Here is a 17,369-nt window from a genome sequence, read left to right as displayed (position 1 = left end):
CTGGTAGGATGGACTTACTTCCCAGCTCAGAACAGCCTGGACTGCCGCCACCCCAGTCATTAAGTTCCTTCCGAGAGTTGAGTAAAGAACGCATGGGTGTCCTCCTGAGTAGGATTAAGACGGGGTCTCCACTTGGTCCCGCTCCCCCTCACATCTTACTTCAGGGTGGTGATCCAATCCTTTAAAAAATGGCCGACCTTATCTCGCTATCCCTAAACACAGGGATAGCGCCCAAAGAGTGGAAGCATGCTGCACTGAAGCCCCTGCTCAAGAAACCTCAACTTGATTCCTCGGTCCTGGAAAATTTCCATACCATCTCACTACTACCCATTCTGGGTAAAGTTGCTGAGAAAGAGATCAATAGTATCATCTCCCAGTTCCTGGAGGACAATAGCATCCTGGACCAGACTCAGATGGGGTTTCGTCCAGAACATAGCACCGAGTCGGCCCTTCTAGTGAGTACTGAAAAATTAAAAATGATACTCGCTCAGGGAAGAGCAGTCTCAATTCTCCTTTTGAATCTTAGTGTGGCTTTTGATACCGTGGACCATAAGATCCTAATACATGGGCTCAAAGAGATAGGGATTAAGGACAACGCCAATCAATGGCTTGCCTCTGTCCTTAGGGACAGATCATTCCACTGTATGGAATCGGCCATCCTCTCAGACACTTTTACGGCTCTCTACGGAGTACCTCAGGGTTCAGCATGCAGCCCGACCTTGTTCAACATTTATCTGAGTCCCCTAGCACACATTGTACAGGAGTTTGGCCTGTCAATTTTTTCCTACGCAGATGACACTCAGCTTGTGGTCTCTGTGTCGGGAGAGATGAATTCGAACCATCTGCAGCTTGTACCATGCATGGAAAAAATTTGAAACTGGATGGCCAACTGTAGCCTAAAACTGAATGGTTCTGTCGGGGAAATACAATTGCTTTGGGATGTTCACAATATAAATACATTACATGTAACATGTATCCATGATTCAGGAAGAGAAAAGAACAACACCCAAGCGAAAGTTTCAATCAATATTTTAAGAAGTAACAAATAAATTGGGCTACAATGGTACAATTGAAAGAATTGTGAAAGAGGGGTGACATGTAGAAGTAAATACAGACAATACACTTAGTATAACAAATAAAGGAATAGTTGGGAAAGTGCGATTTTTGGTAAAGTCCATATGATTGATCGCATACGCCTCCTGTTCATATGTGAATAGGCTTTTGAACTGAGATGTTGCGTAGACTCTCAGTATGCGTCGACTTTTTGACCCTATGTAAGGCGCAAAACTTTTTAATAAGCGTCACGGCGGGTCGATTTATGTTTGGCCTCCAGCTCTCAGTGCGTATCGCTTCGCACTGAGAGCTGGAGAGATGTCATTTTCAGCAGATCGTGTAAATCACCCGACTGACTGAAAGAATTAACCACTTGGACTTTTGCCAAACCTTTTTGACTCGTGTCTCTTGTGAGGTCAAACATAAATCGACCCCGTTTTTTGGAAATAGAAGCATAATACACGCGCAGTGATTATTGACTCTTGCGCAGGGCTACATACACTCCTCCGTCCCGAAGAAGACCCGCCATTACGCTTATTAAAAATGTTTGCGCCTTACATAGGGTCGAAACGTCGACGCATACTAAGAGTCTACGCAACGTCTCAGTTCAAAAGCCTATTCACATATGAACAGGAGGCGTATGCGATCAATCATATGGACTTTACCAAAAATCGCACTTTCCCAACTATTCCTTTATTTGTTATACTAAGAGTACTAAGTGTATTGTCTGTATTTACTTCTACATGTCACCCCTCTTTCACAATTCTTTCAATTGTACCATTGTAGCCCAATTTATTTGTTACTTCTTAAAATATTGATTGAAACTTTCGCTTGGGTGTTGTTCTTTTCTCTTCCTGAATCATGGATACATGTTACATGTAATGTATTTATATTGTGAACATCCCAAAGCAATTGTATTTCCCCAACAGAACCATTGTAGCCTTATAATACAAATACCCAGGTTCTGAGGGACACAGGGTCACCCCATTATTTTTCATAACTAAAACTGAATGGTGACAAAGAGTAGGCCTGGGCGGTAAATTCCGTTCCGCTTGCGGAATTTGTAGAATTTGGGTAATTTCACGTTCCGCGGAGAACACGGAATAGCCCAAAATTCTGCATTCCGCAGCTTTGCGGAATTTTTTGCATGTTCGCGTTCTCAAAATGCGTGTTCCCGAGATATTTCCCCTCGAGCACGCAAACAGCGTTCGTGAACAGGAGAAAAGCATCGCGAACAAGCAATTCTGCATGTTCATGGAATTTCTGCCTGCTCGCGGGGATTTTTTACCATTTCGCGGAGATTTGCGTAGCGCGACTACGCAAATTCCGCCCACCCCTAACAAAGAGTTGATGCTCTTTGGCAATGGCCTGGATCCACAGGCTGGGATTGGTTGGCCTGGGAGCTGGGCGCCTACCCCCACCCCATAAAACATGCATACAAAATCTGGGGATGTCGCTAGACCAGAATCTCTCCATGGAAATACAAGCCCAAAAATTATCGGCAACCTGTTTCGGTACACTGCTGATGATCCACAAGATCATGGACATAATCTCAGAAAAGTTTAGGAAGACGGTGGTCCAGGCCCTGGACCACCGTCTTGCGACTAGACTACTGCACCTCCCTGTATCTGGGATCGCCTAAATATGTGACAGACAGGCTACAGGTGGTCCAAAATGCTGCAGCCAGAATGCTCTTGAAAATTCCCAGACAAGTATGAGTGAAAGCCTCTCTGAAAAGCTGCATTGGCTACCCATTCATTCCAGGGTTAAGTTTAAAACCATCTGCCTCGCCCACAAAGCCATGCAGGGGACAGGTCCGGGCATGATCCGATTTCCTGATGAACATACCAAAGATAAAGAGATCAAGATGGGGTGGAAGATCCTTCTCACACCTGGTCCCAAAACTTTGGAACTCAATGACCGCTGAACTGAGACTGGTTGAAAATGAACAGTGCTTCAGGAAATAACTTAAAACCTGGTTGTTCCTATGAAGCTTCACCTACCTACTGCCCCTCACGGTTAGCGCTGAGCAGCCCACGGTTAGCCATGTGCTTTAAAAATCCCATAAAATAAAAAGAACTTGATGGACTTTTTAAATGAAGCTGAATCAAGATTTGGCAGAGGATGGTTTGGGACTCTGTAGAGATAGATGGGTCCATGCAGTGTGGCTGTCAATGGAAATGGACTTCTTAGATGACGCTGACTGAATGTGTTTGGTAGGCGATGAATTGGGGCTCCAAGAAAGAGCACTGATCCGATACAATTCCACAGTCATTCATTTGACTGGTGCACCCTGGTACATAGATGAAGGCACCATCACGGCTTCACTAGGTGTAATCATGGTGATTCATGCACAGCGCAACCACAGTAGAAACACAGAGGTGTAAAGATGTACAGTGCATGGTAGTAGCTCTAACCCTAGGAAAAATCTCAGTTCTGAACACATTACCTTCTCCACCCGATGAAATTCACACAAGCCGCTTCTAGTTACACACAATTCTTCACTCTCCAACTGGTCTGTGCTTCGCTTAAGATATGATATTGCTGTCGCCCTGCACCATTGTCCAACCATCTGCCAAGTGAACCTCTGGACATCTCCTTGATCAGAGATGCACCCACAAGGGATCAGGCTTTCAAAAGAGGTCAGCGGATGGTGCAAGACTGTGAACCGAGATGCATTATTGCGGTACTTACGGACTCCTCACGGATGCGCTCAGTAATCAGCTGTGTGGCTTTCTTGTGTGCCTGGAACAGGTGGATGACGCTGGTTCTGTCTGGGTCTAGGATGTTACCGTTCTCATCTCGAACCACCAGATCGAGCTCCAGGATCCTGCGGAAAGAGCAGATCACGCTGGAGTCAGACTGTTTCTTAATCCGATGGGCACCCACAGACCTGTGAGCAGAAGACGCTCCTGGCTGTGTCTCTTAGCTGATGAGGGACATTGACCATCAGGTGCATCAGTACCTTATCACCAGGACTCACACCCCCAGGGTCACTCCTAGGAAAAGGAAACTGCAATGATCATCTCACGAACGTCCTTCTGGCAAGGTGAGTCCACCAGACAGACAACTCTACCAGATAGAGGCTTTAAAACCATAGTTCATCTAGCTTGTAGCTAGACAAGAACTCCCCCCCCCAAAAAAAATTCAGTGCCAACCATGGACTAACCAAACCAGACAGTCACCACCATTCACCTCATCCAAGCACTTCTGTAATCAGTGCAGCCTAGGGGAACATGCAACCTGCTTTGCGTTTTGCCTTGCATGCATTTTTTTATTGTGTAACATATATGCATTATCATCTCAAAAAGTGACTATGATGTGTGAGTAAGTATATATGTAAGTGGTAAATGTATGTGTATGCATATTTATGAATGGGTCAGAGTGGGACTCTTCTGTGAGGATCAACATCTGGGTACTTACCCTGGGGCAAGCTCTAAGCTAGCCACCTGGCCAGAAGTAATTGGCTGCAAACTGTCATATTAATTAATACAGGACATGGCCACTGCCACGAAGAAGGAGATCCGGGGCGGGTACAGATGAGAGAGGATCTCGAGAAGGCAGCAGGCATGATCTCAAACCTTGTAGTGATGGAATGGGTTGAGCTTCGAAGAGTAAGTTTATGTCAGGTGGGGTTCTTGTGTTGCAGACCTTGGTGGTGGATTACAGACAGGGTCCCATAGCTTAGGGCCGATCACACTTTAAGTAAATAGGCTCTTGAGACCCAGGGGTGTAGCTACCACTCAAAAAGTGAGTGGGGGTTAATTTTCCTTTTTTATATTTGGAACAGAGCCCCATGCTATATACCGTTCATAGGAGTAGGCTCATCTGACGTTTTGGGACAATCGCGGTGCGTCCACCTCTGAGTCTGTATTCGGCCTTTCACGGCCTGCACACAGTTTGCACCTGCCTACACTGTGGGGTTCTGCTGAGTTTCAGTCACATGTGTGTTGTAACCAAGGCTGCACCTGTCAGGGACATAGGACAACATTTCCAGGTGCAGGCGAAGAGGATCTTCCATAGGACTGATGCTTATGGAATGCGGCACGTGGTGCGGCGGCAGAGAGGAGGAGGCGCGCTCACCCGCTGGATCCCATTCGCCCTGAAGACTGGAGACCACTGAAATGGTTCAAGGCGTTAGCAAGTCAATGGGGAGTTATATGTGCCGTCCGCCTCAACGGCCCACACAGGTTAAGGCGGTAGGATAATTAAAGTTGGGAGCACTTCATTCTTCTGAAGAAGTTGAAGTAACTGAGACCATTAGATTATGATCTGGGATATCAGATAAAGATTGATATTCTATTTTTTCTGTCCTCTGACATTTCAATGAACAGATCATTCCAGCTGGGCCATGGCAGGGTCAGGCGGAGTCAGGCGAGAAGCATGTTAGGTGCTGAATTATAGAATGTTTGCTCCTGTTTAGGTTCAGAAGAACCGTAAAACCTGTCTGAGGCTATTCAGGTCCTTCCCCATCTTGGTCCCGCGCAAGAAATAAAACCAGAGAGATAATTACTTAAGAAGTCACGTTGTTCAGAAAAGGTTTTACCGAACCTTTACTGCGATTTTCGTATAACTATAGGTTTGCCGCATTTGCCACATAATCCACCATCTGCTGCAGAATCTGCAGATTTTACCCAAAAAATTGTTTCCATCTCAAATGTTTCGAAAGTTACTAAAACCGCAGCCGGGCAGTGGGAGGCCTTTTGCATAGCTTGACTGGACACTTTTCTGTTGCTTATTGCTATATTTTGGTATTAAACTGGTACTAATGAGGTGCACCCAATACCAAGACAGTGTTAACAAGTGCAAAACGTACACAATAATGAAGAAATACTATTAAAAATTAAGCTGCATCATGCTGCGTAATTTGCTTTTTCTTGCTGCATAATTTACTCAACACTGCCGCATAATTTGGCCCCTCTCCTGCTGCATAATTCCAGTGGCCCTGCTTATAGAACTATTCTGGAGCTGACTGCTCCCCCTTCTGCTGGTGCCAAGCCGGAGGCATTGTGCCTGAAGCGATGAGCTGCCAACCTGCTGAAGAGGTGCAAGCACAGCAGTGCAGTTTACTTCACAGGGTGTAGCTCCTTTTTATTGTACAAAACAGTTATACGCAATAAAGTACTCACACATGTACGCTCAATGCACTCGCACACATCTTACGAAATTCAACAGTGCATTCAGGAAGGTGCACGTGCCTGGGACTACATTCAGGCGAGTGCACACAACGGACCACTTGTCTCATGGCATAAAGAGTGTGGATGTGCCCAACACTGGCCTGATTCCTGCCTGGCATCACTGGTTCATTATTTAGAGACATTTTTACTTTCTTTCGACCCACACTCCTCGTCCGTCTGCACCACGCACCATCATTCCTAACTTGTAAAAGACCCCATTACTTTGTTGGTAGGTTTGTGCATTATGTAACACACACATACAGATGCTTTCATCCATACATTCACCTGTCCCTCAGTGCCTCATCACAAATTAAACCATCCACTCATGCTGTTTTCTCCTTGCTTTTCCCATTGTTTTCTCCTTGCTTCTTCCTCTGTTTCTTGAGTGCCTTCTCCTTTGATTCTCCTCGGTTCCATTACTTTCTCCATGTTTTTTCACCTCATTCTTTGACTGCCTTCTCCATGCTTTGTCTTTGTTTTCAGTGGTTTCTTCTTATTTTTTTCTCCCGTTTTTTGAGTGCCTTATCCTTGCTTTACCCTCGTTTTCAATTAAAAAAAAAAAAAAGCAGTTAGCCACTCCAGCGCCTTGAGACCCTCAGGGGTGATTTGCTGCGCTTTATAATCTTTGATCGATTGATACCGAGACAGGCACGTGTTGACCCCACACTCATTCATGTTAAAAGGCTTCTATGCGCATCTATGCGCTCCATCATATGATTTACAGGCGCTGCTGTCTTCGTTCCAGTGCCTCTTCCTTTCAGACCCTCATTTCTTCTTTTTCTCCCGAGTATGTTGTCCTCACATGACCATTCTTCTATGTGTTTAGTCATCTTTAATCTGTTTATGTAGACTCCCCCCCCTTCACGCGCACAGGCATCCTTTTTCCACCGCACTCCGAGTGGCTCACTCTGTGCCCTCAGTGCTCAGACAGCCCTGCTGGGTTCTCAGTCTCTGAGTGAACACAGAAGCTCGACTAAAGTCCTTTAGGAGATATGAAGCTATTTGAGCAGCCCTCGGCCTCCTCCATTCCAGGATCAGTCACTGCTGGTAATGCCCGTCTCTCAAGCTGCTAAACTCTTTCCTCCAATCCCCTGGGGTGAGACAGGAGACGTCTTCATCCTCCCTTTCATTCAGGCCTGGGAGCCCTGTCAGAGTCCCGCTGCTCTGCTCCTAGTGTACTATGGGGCTTTTTATGAGCCCCTTGCGCCGCCGGAGCGCCATTTTTAGTGATACTCTGGTGGCGCAAACCTCTCAACCATATGTATGAGGACACGCAAAGCCACTTTGCGTGGCCTCATAGATACGGAGTAAGGCAAAGCGGCGTTGCCTTACTCTGCACCCAGGAGGCATCCCATGGGCGTTGCGGTGGGTGTTCCCTTGTAACACTGATGGATTTTGACGCTGCACGAGATTTACAAAATCATGTAAACGTGGGGCAGCGCCAAAAGCTTGAGCTACGCTAATTGCCCATAAATGAGGCACTTTGTGTGGCTGATGGTTGTGTTCCAGTCTGTGCTGGCCAACTGGGGGTGCCCTGATACCTGCATTCCAGGCTGCCAGGAGGCCAGCGCTGGAGTGAGTGGGCCTCATTCATGGGGAATTGGCGCAGGGCAAGTCTTCTCTCCGTGTTGCCCTACACCAAAGTGAAGAAGCAGGAATGCACTGTATTTATGAAATACGGAGCATTCCTGTCCTTCCCCCCTGCGCTGGCGCACAACTCCCTGCCTTGCTCCAGGTCAGGCACCCATGCACCTTGGGTGCAAGGGTGTCTGCGTTGCAGGCAGGATTGTTTTGTGCAGGAAGGGGCACCTTCCTGTACAAAAGGAATCCTGAGAGGCATTTTCCCTTTTTAGGTCGAGCCTACAGCAGTGCATGCGCTGTTGCTCGACTTTTAGTAAGTGGGTTTTAAAAGTGCTTCCCACCGGCTTTTGCTGGCCTAATGCTTACGTTCACGCGAGCGTGAACGTGCACAGCTGCCAGCTTTCTGATTACTTTCACTTTATGCGCTGCTGCGCACATCACTCGCGTGTTTGCCGGCGCACGCGTGCGTGCACACAATTCCCTCCACCTCTCTCTCCCACTGCAGCCCCCATCTTTGCATTCCCCGCGACCAATGCTTGTTACTTTAAACTCCTCTCCTGCTTTCCTGAGCCACTCCACCATTGCCTCCCCTACATGGCCTTATTTTATTTAAATCTTTTTTTGGAGAGCACCATGCCGTACATTTCTGCCACCCACTCTGCTTAAAAAATACACGTACATTCAACTTTTATTTATTTATTTACTGATCTGGATATAAAAATAGATGTCACACACGTCATTTTGTTGGTTCGTGGTTCCTCCACAAAATGACTCCGCCACTAGAAGCCGGCCCATCATTTTTTTTTTCTTGTAGCCATTTTGCACAGTATGGAGAAGAAACACTTGTTGTCGATGCTGAACAGCATCGCTAAAAGTCACTGGCAAAGACAACAGTTCCTAAATCCGAGGCCTGTACGTTTTTCCACTGCTTGTGTTTTCTTTTTTTGCGATCATCTTGATAAACACAGAACACAACTTTCACACCAAACCCCATGAATGCCTCTCTTCGTGGCGTGTTTTTCACTTCACCTGTTTGTTGTAGATGAACAAGTCCCTCGCCCCACATCCCTCTCCAATCCCACCCCTCTGCCAGTTTGAAGCGTAGATTCTGGACATATAATGAAAACTCAGGGTGCCTAAAGGACACGCTGATTGATCACTCAACCGCCCCCTTCTGGGCATATCCGCAGTCAGGGTTCGGAAAGGCATGCGGCGCGTGCCCCGGGTGACACTTGGTGGGCACTTCCTAGCCCCAGATTTTAGGAAGCCGGGCCCAAGTGGGTGGTTGCGGGGAGTTCTTCACAGCAGATGTCGGTGCCTTCGAGCCAGACGTCCCTGCTGTGCTCATTCACACCCAGCCGCTGGCCGGCTCATGCAAGCCAAAACAATTGTTGGAGTGCGTCCATAAATCAGGGGGCTACTTCCCTGCTTCGCCTCACAAGTTGCCATTCTCTCTGCCTTCCTACTGTCCGCGAGCTCCCACCCACTTGCACCTTTTGTCTCTCGCCCCCGCCCCGCCTCTTAACAGCAGCACAGTCTGCAGAGACCATCCATCTCCTGCAACAAAGGCGAACACATTAACAACTCTAAGGCAGTGTTGATTTAATACACTTCTGCTCTCCAAATTGCACGCTGTTGCTACTTCCTTGCGGTTGTACGCAGCGTTGCGCGCGCCTTTGTCGTTTGTCCCCTCCCTCATGTCCCACATGATGCAACCAGTGAGCGGTAACGCAGCCTCTGGTGATCCTTCTTCTGACTCGATTGTGAGCTCTTTACACCGACTGAAATGCCTCTATGGCTTCAGAGATGCCTAGTGATGTGGCAGGTGATTGGGTATTGGGCATTAAATGCCACGCCTTGGTTTTAAAGTTCAACAAGCATTGGCATAGCCAATAGGTCTCGCTTTTGGGACCTTATAAGTATTTAGTTTTGCAGCACAATATCCTTACTGCAGCAACATTAACTGTTGCATGGTTAAACACTTATAAGGCCCCAAAGGAGAGACCTATTGGCTATGCCAATGCTTGTTCTATGTGTACTGCAGAACTAGCACACATGAAAAGAGGAAACAATGAGGAGAAATAAAAATATTTCTTCTCGTTACGCCTGCTCTGGGGAGGTGTAAGGTTTTGGTGCTGCCCCAGGTTTACGTGATTAAGTAAATCTGGGGCAGCGTCAAAACATTATGGGTTTTGCGTGGGAAAACCCACCACAACGCCCATGGAATGCCTCCCGAGCGCAAGGTAGGCCGACGCAGTGACTTGCGTTGCTTTGACCTTATTCTATAACTATGAGGCTATTCAAAGCGGCGCAGGGTGGCTTTGCGTCTCCTCATAGATGTGACTGAGTGGCTTGTGCTGCCGGATCGTCAAAAAAAGTTACGCACCAGCAGCGCAGGTCTCTTGTAAATAAGCCCCTCTGTTTCCTTGATGACCAGTGATTTCCTAATCCAAAGGCCTCAGACAGCCTCTGTGGGTACCAGTAAATACTTTGTTGGTTGTGGTGCTGTGAGAGTGCTTTCAGTGTCACTGGGCCACGTTGCCAAGTTATTCTCTGCATGGGAGGGGCCTGGGCACTATAAGGGAAGGGGCATTGCATTGATAGGCCGTGGGTGGGGCTTCCACTGAAGGTTAGAGCGTGCTTCTCACCTTCAGAAACAGCCTCCATTGTACTGCATCATTAATTTCGCGTTTCACACTTGTGTGCGCATGGTGCAGCTCCCACGGTTCATGCAACGCAATGCTTCTGCATGTTGAGACAGGACCACTAGGGACTAAAACAGTTCTCCTATTTCAGTCCTTTTCAGGGCCATTCAAGCCACTGCTATGCATTTTGTGGCGCCATACTTACCTAGTAGGTCTTGACTACAGACAACTTTAGTTTATTGTGTTTGACATTTTAACGTTAGCTCAGACTGGGCTTCGGGTCAGCCGCCTTTCAGACATAGGCTTTGTTTCTTCCTCTTCCAGGCATCAGCTCACAGGTGATTGGTTCTCTCACATCATTCTAGCATCCATCTGCTGTGGAGTACTTGCATTCTCTTGCAAAGGGACTGTGTCTCTCCTGCCTCTCCCTCTGCAAACTGCTGCTTTCCTGCCCCTTTCTGACTCTCGCTCTCTCCTCATTCACTTGTTCAGAGCCCTCCCTCCCGCTTGCCGGGCTCTCCGCTCTTTTAAACAATTGTTTCAAAGGCTCACTAGCTGCACACTGCTATGTGGATGCTTGTTTGCAGTTATGTGTGGGGCATCCTGTGCATACTTTATGATTAATGTGCATTTGGAAAATGGTTGTTGGCCATCTTGGAAAAGTAAATTCATATTAAAGTATAGCAAATAACAGATGGTGGCCAATTCATGCATGTGCTTGAACAGTAGCCCAGTGGGAGTAGGTTTCGTGATAAAGCATAACAATAAACCAATGAAAGATGGCCGCCATGCATAGACATGCATGCATACATGCGCATGGCAGCCATCTTTTAACTGTTTTTGCCATGAACAATGTCAAAACCAAGCATAGACACCACCAGTAGCTGTGCGCTCAGGTGTCACCAGCGATACATTTTGCCTTTTCAATGCTTGTTAACTGTGATGTCAGCTAACTTAGGGGCATATCAACAAGGCGGCGCTATAAAATTATCGCCGCCTTTGCGTCCATTTTCGGACGAAAAGCGGCGATAATTTTATCGCTTTATCAGCAAGGTCACGCTATCGCGTGAATCCATGCCTTAGCACCCTTTCCCGTAACGCCCACCTTTGCATCTCTAATGAGATGCAAAGTGGGCATTCCGTCCCAAAATAACTGGAGAAATGTCGCTAACCGACATTTCTCCATTATCAATGGGCACGCTAACAAGCATAGCGATAAGAAAAGTAGCGCTAACCTTGGTTATCGCTACTTTCCTTACGCCTGCTTTTCCTTTGACTAAACAATGATAGTCAATGGGTGGTGGATTATAGGGCTGAGACCACCCAGCCCTATCAACAAGGATATCACCGTTTTCCATGGAACATCGCTGGAAAACCAGCGATATTCCATGGAAAACATCGCTATCACAGGAATAAGTATCGCCATTGCGCTATGCATTGGTAATACAGCGCTAGCATGGCGATAATTATCTGCGATAGCTGGCGATAGAATTCCTCACGCTAAGGGCGGCCAGCGATAATTATCGCTGCCGCTTGTTGATATGCCCCTTGGTTACTATCTGCAAATGCAGACCATGCTGCCAGCATGGTTGTGGCCGTAACTCCTGCAAAACAAATCTACTCCTTTTGTTTGGATTTTCAAGCATCTGAAGTTCATTGTATACATCTGGCATTAGTGCCAGGAATGGAAACAATGAAACATCCCAGGGTTCATGTTAATTATCTTTAAAGAGGGCCCAGGCAGGCGACCTTCATTCAGAAAACAACTGTGGGGACTTGGCCACGCGCTCCAGGAGGCCTTTGTGCTTTAGAGTACGAAGAACAGGAACTGAAATTATCTTGTCTTTGTTTCCTTGGAAATATCACCACATGCACAGTGGAGACAAACACAAGTTCAAAATATCCTTGTTTATGCTGTTTCGGATTCACCTGCCTGCTAATTAAAGCGATAAAAAGATAAAGACGCCAGCAGCACAAAAATGAGAACAAATAAAATAATGTTTAAAAGATATTGTGATCTGACACAATCTAAATACTCCCATTAGCGGGAGCTTCATTAACGCCATTGCATAAATGTATTTCCAGCGAGTGACACAGGCTCATTGACTCAAAATTAAAGTTTAGGTTTGCATCATGTGCATGACTTTTTTATTCCTGCATCAGCGTCAGTTCCGAGGATCTGTGGGCTACGATGAACGGTCCAGCGGAAAGGATGCATTGTGCAGTGGCGGTTCCGAAGCGGCTGCGAGGAGATGGCATTGGTTCTACCCAAGAGAACACATCTGGGCTGGCAGAGCACCTTCAGACCCACTTGCAAGTGTCCAGGGCTGAGGTGGCACCACATTGGGAGCAAGACTTACAGCAGACAGAGTCTAGGTGTTAGGTTCCAGGTGGTTGGAGCATTCTTTGTTCCTGAGGCTTTGATCAGAAGGCCAGTCAGCTAGTCCTTGAGGTCACTCTTGTGGTCCTGGGTTCAGGATGCAGGTCCAGTCCTTCTCACTCAGGTAGGGGGCAACGGAGTAGCAGTCCTTCTTGCAGAGTAGAGTAGCACAGTAGTCCCTCTGAGTCTGCCACAGATCCAGAGCTGTACTCAAGAGTTAGGTCTGAGTGTTTAATATTTATACTTGGTGCCAGCTTTGAAGTGGGAGAAGGTTTTGGGGGTTTCCACCCCCAGAGGTGTTTGGTATTTCCTGCCTCACTGTCCTGTCTCAGCTTGTCTGGCAGCACAAAAGATGAGTGTCATCCCCTTTGTGAGTGTGCTCAGGCAGAGGCTTTGTGATGTGTAAGTCTGGGAGGTACCAGCTCCTATCCCCATCAAGTCAGAGATGACCCATCCTGCCAACACTTATTTCCTCTTTGTCTCACTGTCTGGGAGCAATAAGCAAAGACCAACTGTCAACTACACCTAGTAATGTGACCCAGGATACAGGCTGCAGGCACCAATGGGTTAGGACAAGAAAACACAAAATTTCCAAAAGTAAGATTTTCAGAATTGTTACTTATATCCAATTTTATCATTTAAGAGGGTTTTAAATTACAATTCTTTAGAGAATCAAACTTGACATTCCTACCTGCTCCCAATTGAAAGTTAGCACGTATTAAATGAGATAAGGTAACCCAGTGTTATCCTATGGTAGAAGCAGGGCATGCAGTAGTTAAAAATTAATTTAAGAGTTTTTCACTACTAGGACATTTCAAAGTTAAAAGTACATATCTAACTTTTTTAATACCCTGCACCATGCCCTATGGGCTGTTTAGGGCCTACCATTGAGGTGACTTATATGTATTAAAAAAGAAAGGTTTAATCCTGTGAAAAGATTTATTTTGCCAGTTGGAAATGTGAAAACTGCACACACACAGGCTGCAGTGGCAGGCCTGAGACATGTTTGAAAGGCTACTTAAATGGGTGGCACAATAGTGCTGCAGGCCCACTGGAAGCATTTAATTTACAGGCCCTGGGTACATGTAGTACCACTGTGCTAGAGACTTACAAGTAAGTTAAAGGTGCCAATTGGGAGTGAGCCAATGCTACCAGGTTTTAGGGAGTGAGCACATGCACTTTAACACTGATTAGCAGTGGTAAAGTGCACAGAGTCCTAAAGCCAAAAATCACGAGACCAGCAAAAATGGATGAATGTGGCAAAACAAAAGAGTTTTAGGGGAAGACCACCCTAAGGCTGACAGATCTTACAATGGTTAACCTCCTGGCACAGTTTTTAACCATTGAAAGACCCCACATCTGATTAAACAATCAGTTTCTGAATCTCAGTCTCACAAGAGGTCGAGGACAGCTCATCACAGACAGAAGGTATCATGTCTGTTGAGGAAAAGCCAGCAATGAAGCACGCCACCTTGTGTGGGTAAGGGCTAGCATCTTTTTTAGAGTAAATTCAGTTGTGACCAGAGAAAATAACACACTTTTTGTCCGTATAATTTATAAGATGTAGTCGTTCTTTGAGCCAGTAACAAGTCTTGGGTGGTCTTAGTACCAGCTTACAAAGTGAGTTCTCACTCACTCTTTCCTTTTTATGTCGACCAAGACCTCTGGACAAGACCTTTTAATTTACTGAAATATGTGTAATATATTTACACATGGGTGTTGTCAGCCACCCCTTTCCATCCATTGGTATTTTGTTGTGTCATTCACAGTTTGCCTCCTCCTACTACATCATATTTAGGGCTCTCGGTTATATGGTATTTATTTTTTGGGCATTTCCGTCTGTATTTATCCATATTTATTTTTTGCTAATTTTATCTGTATTTATCCATATTTATTTTGGGTTTTGTGGAAAAATGAAGCTGAAATTAGTATATTTACACATTTATTTAGCCGATAAATATGCACTCATGCTTGAATCTCTGCTAGGTTTCAATGCCTGGAACACCTGCAGAAGATAAATAAATGCACTTAAATGAAAATATGCAAATTTCACTATTAATCTAGTGCATATCTACTGCTGATAAAGCCTCTTTACTAAAATTCCTTTCTATTTTAATCCCCTTACCTATCAATCCACAGAGCTATTGGCCTGGCAGTCATGGCAGACAGTATTTAGAATTACTCAAAAATCAACCCAATTTCCGTTTTTATCCACATTTAAAAATAAATACAGATAAGAAAATAAATATTTTCTGTCTGTATTTATCTGTAAAAATCAGTAAAAACGGAAAACAGGAAGCCTTAATCATATTGCATGGGGCCATATTGCATGTCCGCCTCCTTCAGCCACTGGTTAACTGCACCTGGAGTGGCTGATTTTGCTCTCTCCCAAGGAGCATATCCTCATACAAGCTACTGCACGTGTTTTTGTTTTTACTTTATAATTACTTCAGTGTTGCCTTTGTGTTTAGAGCCTGATGTGATAGTAGTGTGTGTCAGCACATTCCACCATTATCAGATTCCATCTCTTGCCAATACTGTTCTACATTTCTTTTACTTTTGCTTGTCTGATGGCTGCTATTTCACAGCATGCAGGTCAGACTGTGCCCCTTTGAAACTGTTCTGGATTCAGTTATCCTCTTTTACTTCTTTCTTTCTTTCTTTATTTCTTGCTTTCTTTCTTTCTTTCTTTCATTTTCCTTTACTTCTTTCTGTCCTTCTTTCTGTCATCCTTTCCTTCGCTTGTTCATTATTTTTCCTTTTCTTGTTCTTTCTTTCTCTCTTTTACTTTCTTTCCTTCTTGCTTTCCTTCTATTTCCTTCCCTTTCTTTCCTTCTCTTTCTTGCTTTCTTTAATTCTCTTTCTTTTTTTTCTTTCTTTCTCTCTTGCAGCCAATGCCAGATTGATTGACTTTATCTGTATTAGCCAAAGCCAAGACCTTTTGATTGTGTATTCCACAGCTACTTATTGGGGATGGAACCAGACTTCATCCAGTCTGTGGTTGACGTCATTCGCATTTTTCTTACGCCAACTCCAGCATGCATTAAGGGGCGATGCATCAGCCCTCTTCTACCACTGGCTGGCTTCACTACTAGTCACAGCATGCTGCCCTTTCACAAGGAGCACATCCACACACAAAGTAGCTCCCTCCAGTGTCAGGGAGTACTATCGTAATGTGTGGTTTTTAGACCCAAAAACCTTTTTGGGATGTAGGAAATTATTTTTTTAAGATCGATGAGGGCCGGGCATATTCCCAAACAATAAAGGTTTGCGGAACCCATGACAAAACAAAACAAGAATTGCCAGAAGGCAGGCGACCAGCGTCAGGCTTATTGGCTTTGCAAATGCTTGATATTCATTGGCACCGTTACACCTGGTGATGTTGGGCGTCTGCTACATCCACGCTAACAAGGGATGTGCCCGACACTGGGTCAGTGCTCTTTTTTTATAAACCACCCCTTCTAAGCTGGTGGATATTTACAGTCTCGCTCTCTACCGCAGACCGCCGCTGGCTCCCCATAAGATACAGCCTTGTTTCTAGGGAAAAGGGAGAGCCCAGATGGCAAAATATGGCGGATGGGCATGGCTTGGCGATGGGGCCTGCTAAAAGGCAGTTGTAGAGAAAACCCGTTAACTACACCTTACAAACAATAATAGGACCTGGGAGTTAGGGTGCCCTGCATGCACAGCCAGCAGTGCTGAACTGTGGGGTGATCAGGGGATGGCACCTAAGTTCTATCTGCCCTGTGTGCCCATAAGAAGCGTGTATTGCTCTGGTGTGTGCTGCACTTTGTGTGCGAGGGAGGCTCCCACTTCAGCTGCAGATGCTGAACGTGTGTGTATCTAAGGGGAGTGTGAACTGCTTCAGCCTGAATTGTATCTGTGGGTCTATGTGATGGGAACTGCCAGGAGCTTGCACTGCTGCACACTGTCGCTGTTCTGAGAGTGAAGGTGCTTGCACCACTGCTGCTTGCACTGTGCCTGCTCTGTGTGTACAAGGCACACGTGCTGCTGCACACTGTCGCTGTTCTGAGAGTGAAGGTGCTTGCACCACTGCTGCTTGCACTGTGCCTGCTCTGTGTGTACAGGGCACACGTGCTGCTGCACACTGTCGCTGTTCTGAGAGTGAAGGTGCTTGCACCACTGCTGCTTGCACTGTGCCTGCTCTGTGTGTACAAGGCACACGTGCTGCTGCACACTGTCGCTGTTCTGAGAGTGAAGGTGCTTGCACCACTGCTGCTTGCACTGTGCCTGCTCTGTGTGTACAGGGCACACGTGCTGCTGCACACTGTCGCTGTTCTGAGAGTGAAGGTGCTTGCACCACTGCTGCTTGTACTGTGCCGCCTCTGTGTGTACAGAGCACATGAGCTGCTGCACAATGCTCTGTTACTATTCTGAGAGTGAAGGTGCTTGCACCACTGCTGCTTGCACTGTGCCTGCTCTGTGTGTACAGGGCACATGTGCTGCTGCACACTGTCGCTGTTCTGAGAGTGAAGGTGCTTGCACCACTGCGCTTGCACTGTGCCTGCTCTG

General features: G+C 46.2%; 1 protein-coding gene across 1 annotated transcript in view; it reads right to left on the bottom strand.

Annotated features, from left to right (window-relative positions):
- The window catches only part of LOC146863455 (dedicator of cytokinesis protein 2-like), a 2,657,619-nt gene that overhangs the window by 2,351,203 nt on the left and 289,047 nt on the right, over positions 1-17,369 (bottom strand). Inside the window, exon 7 of the mRNA XM_085642885.1 lies at positions 3,748-3,883. Within this exon, the coding sequence (XP_085499011.1) occupies positions 3,748-3,883 (136 nt within the window). The remainder of the gene's footprint in view (positions 1-3,747; positions 3,884-17,369) is intronic.

Source organism: Triturus cristatus, chromosome 2_2 (genome assembly GCF_964204655.1).
Source record: "Triturus cristatus chromosome 2_2, aTriCri1.1, whole genome shotgun sequence".
Taxonomy (NCBI): domain Eukaryota; kingdom Metazoa; phylum Chordata; class Amphibia; order Caudata; family Salamandridae; genus Triturus; species Triturus cristatus.
The sequence above is the reverse complement of the archived record's forward strand: the minus strand, read 5'-3'. Positions and strand labels throughout refer to the sequence as shown.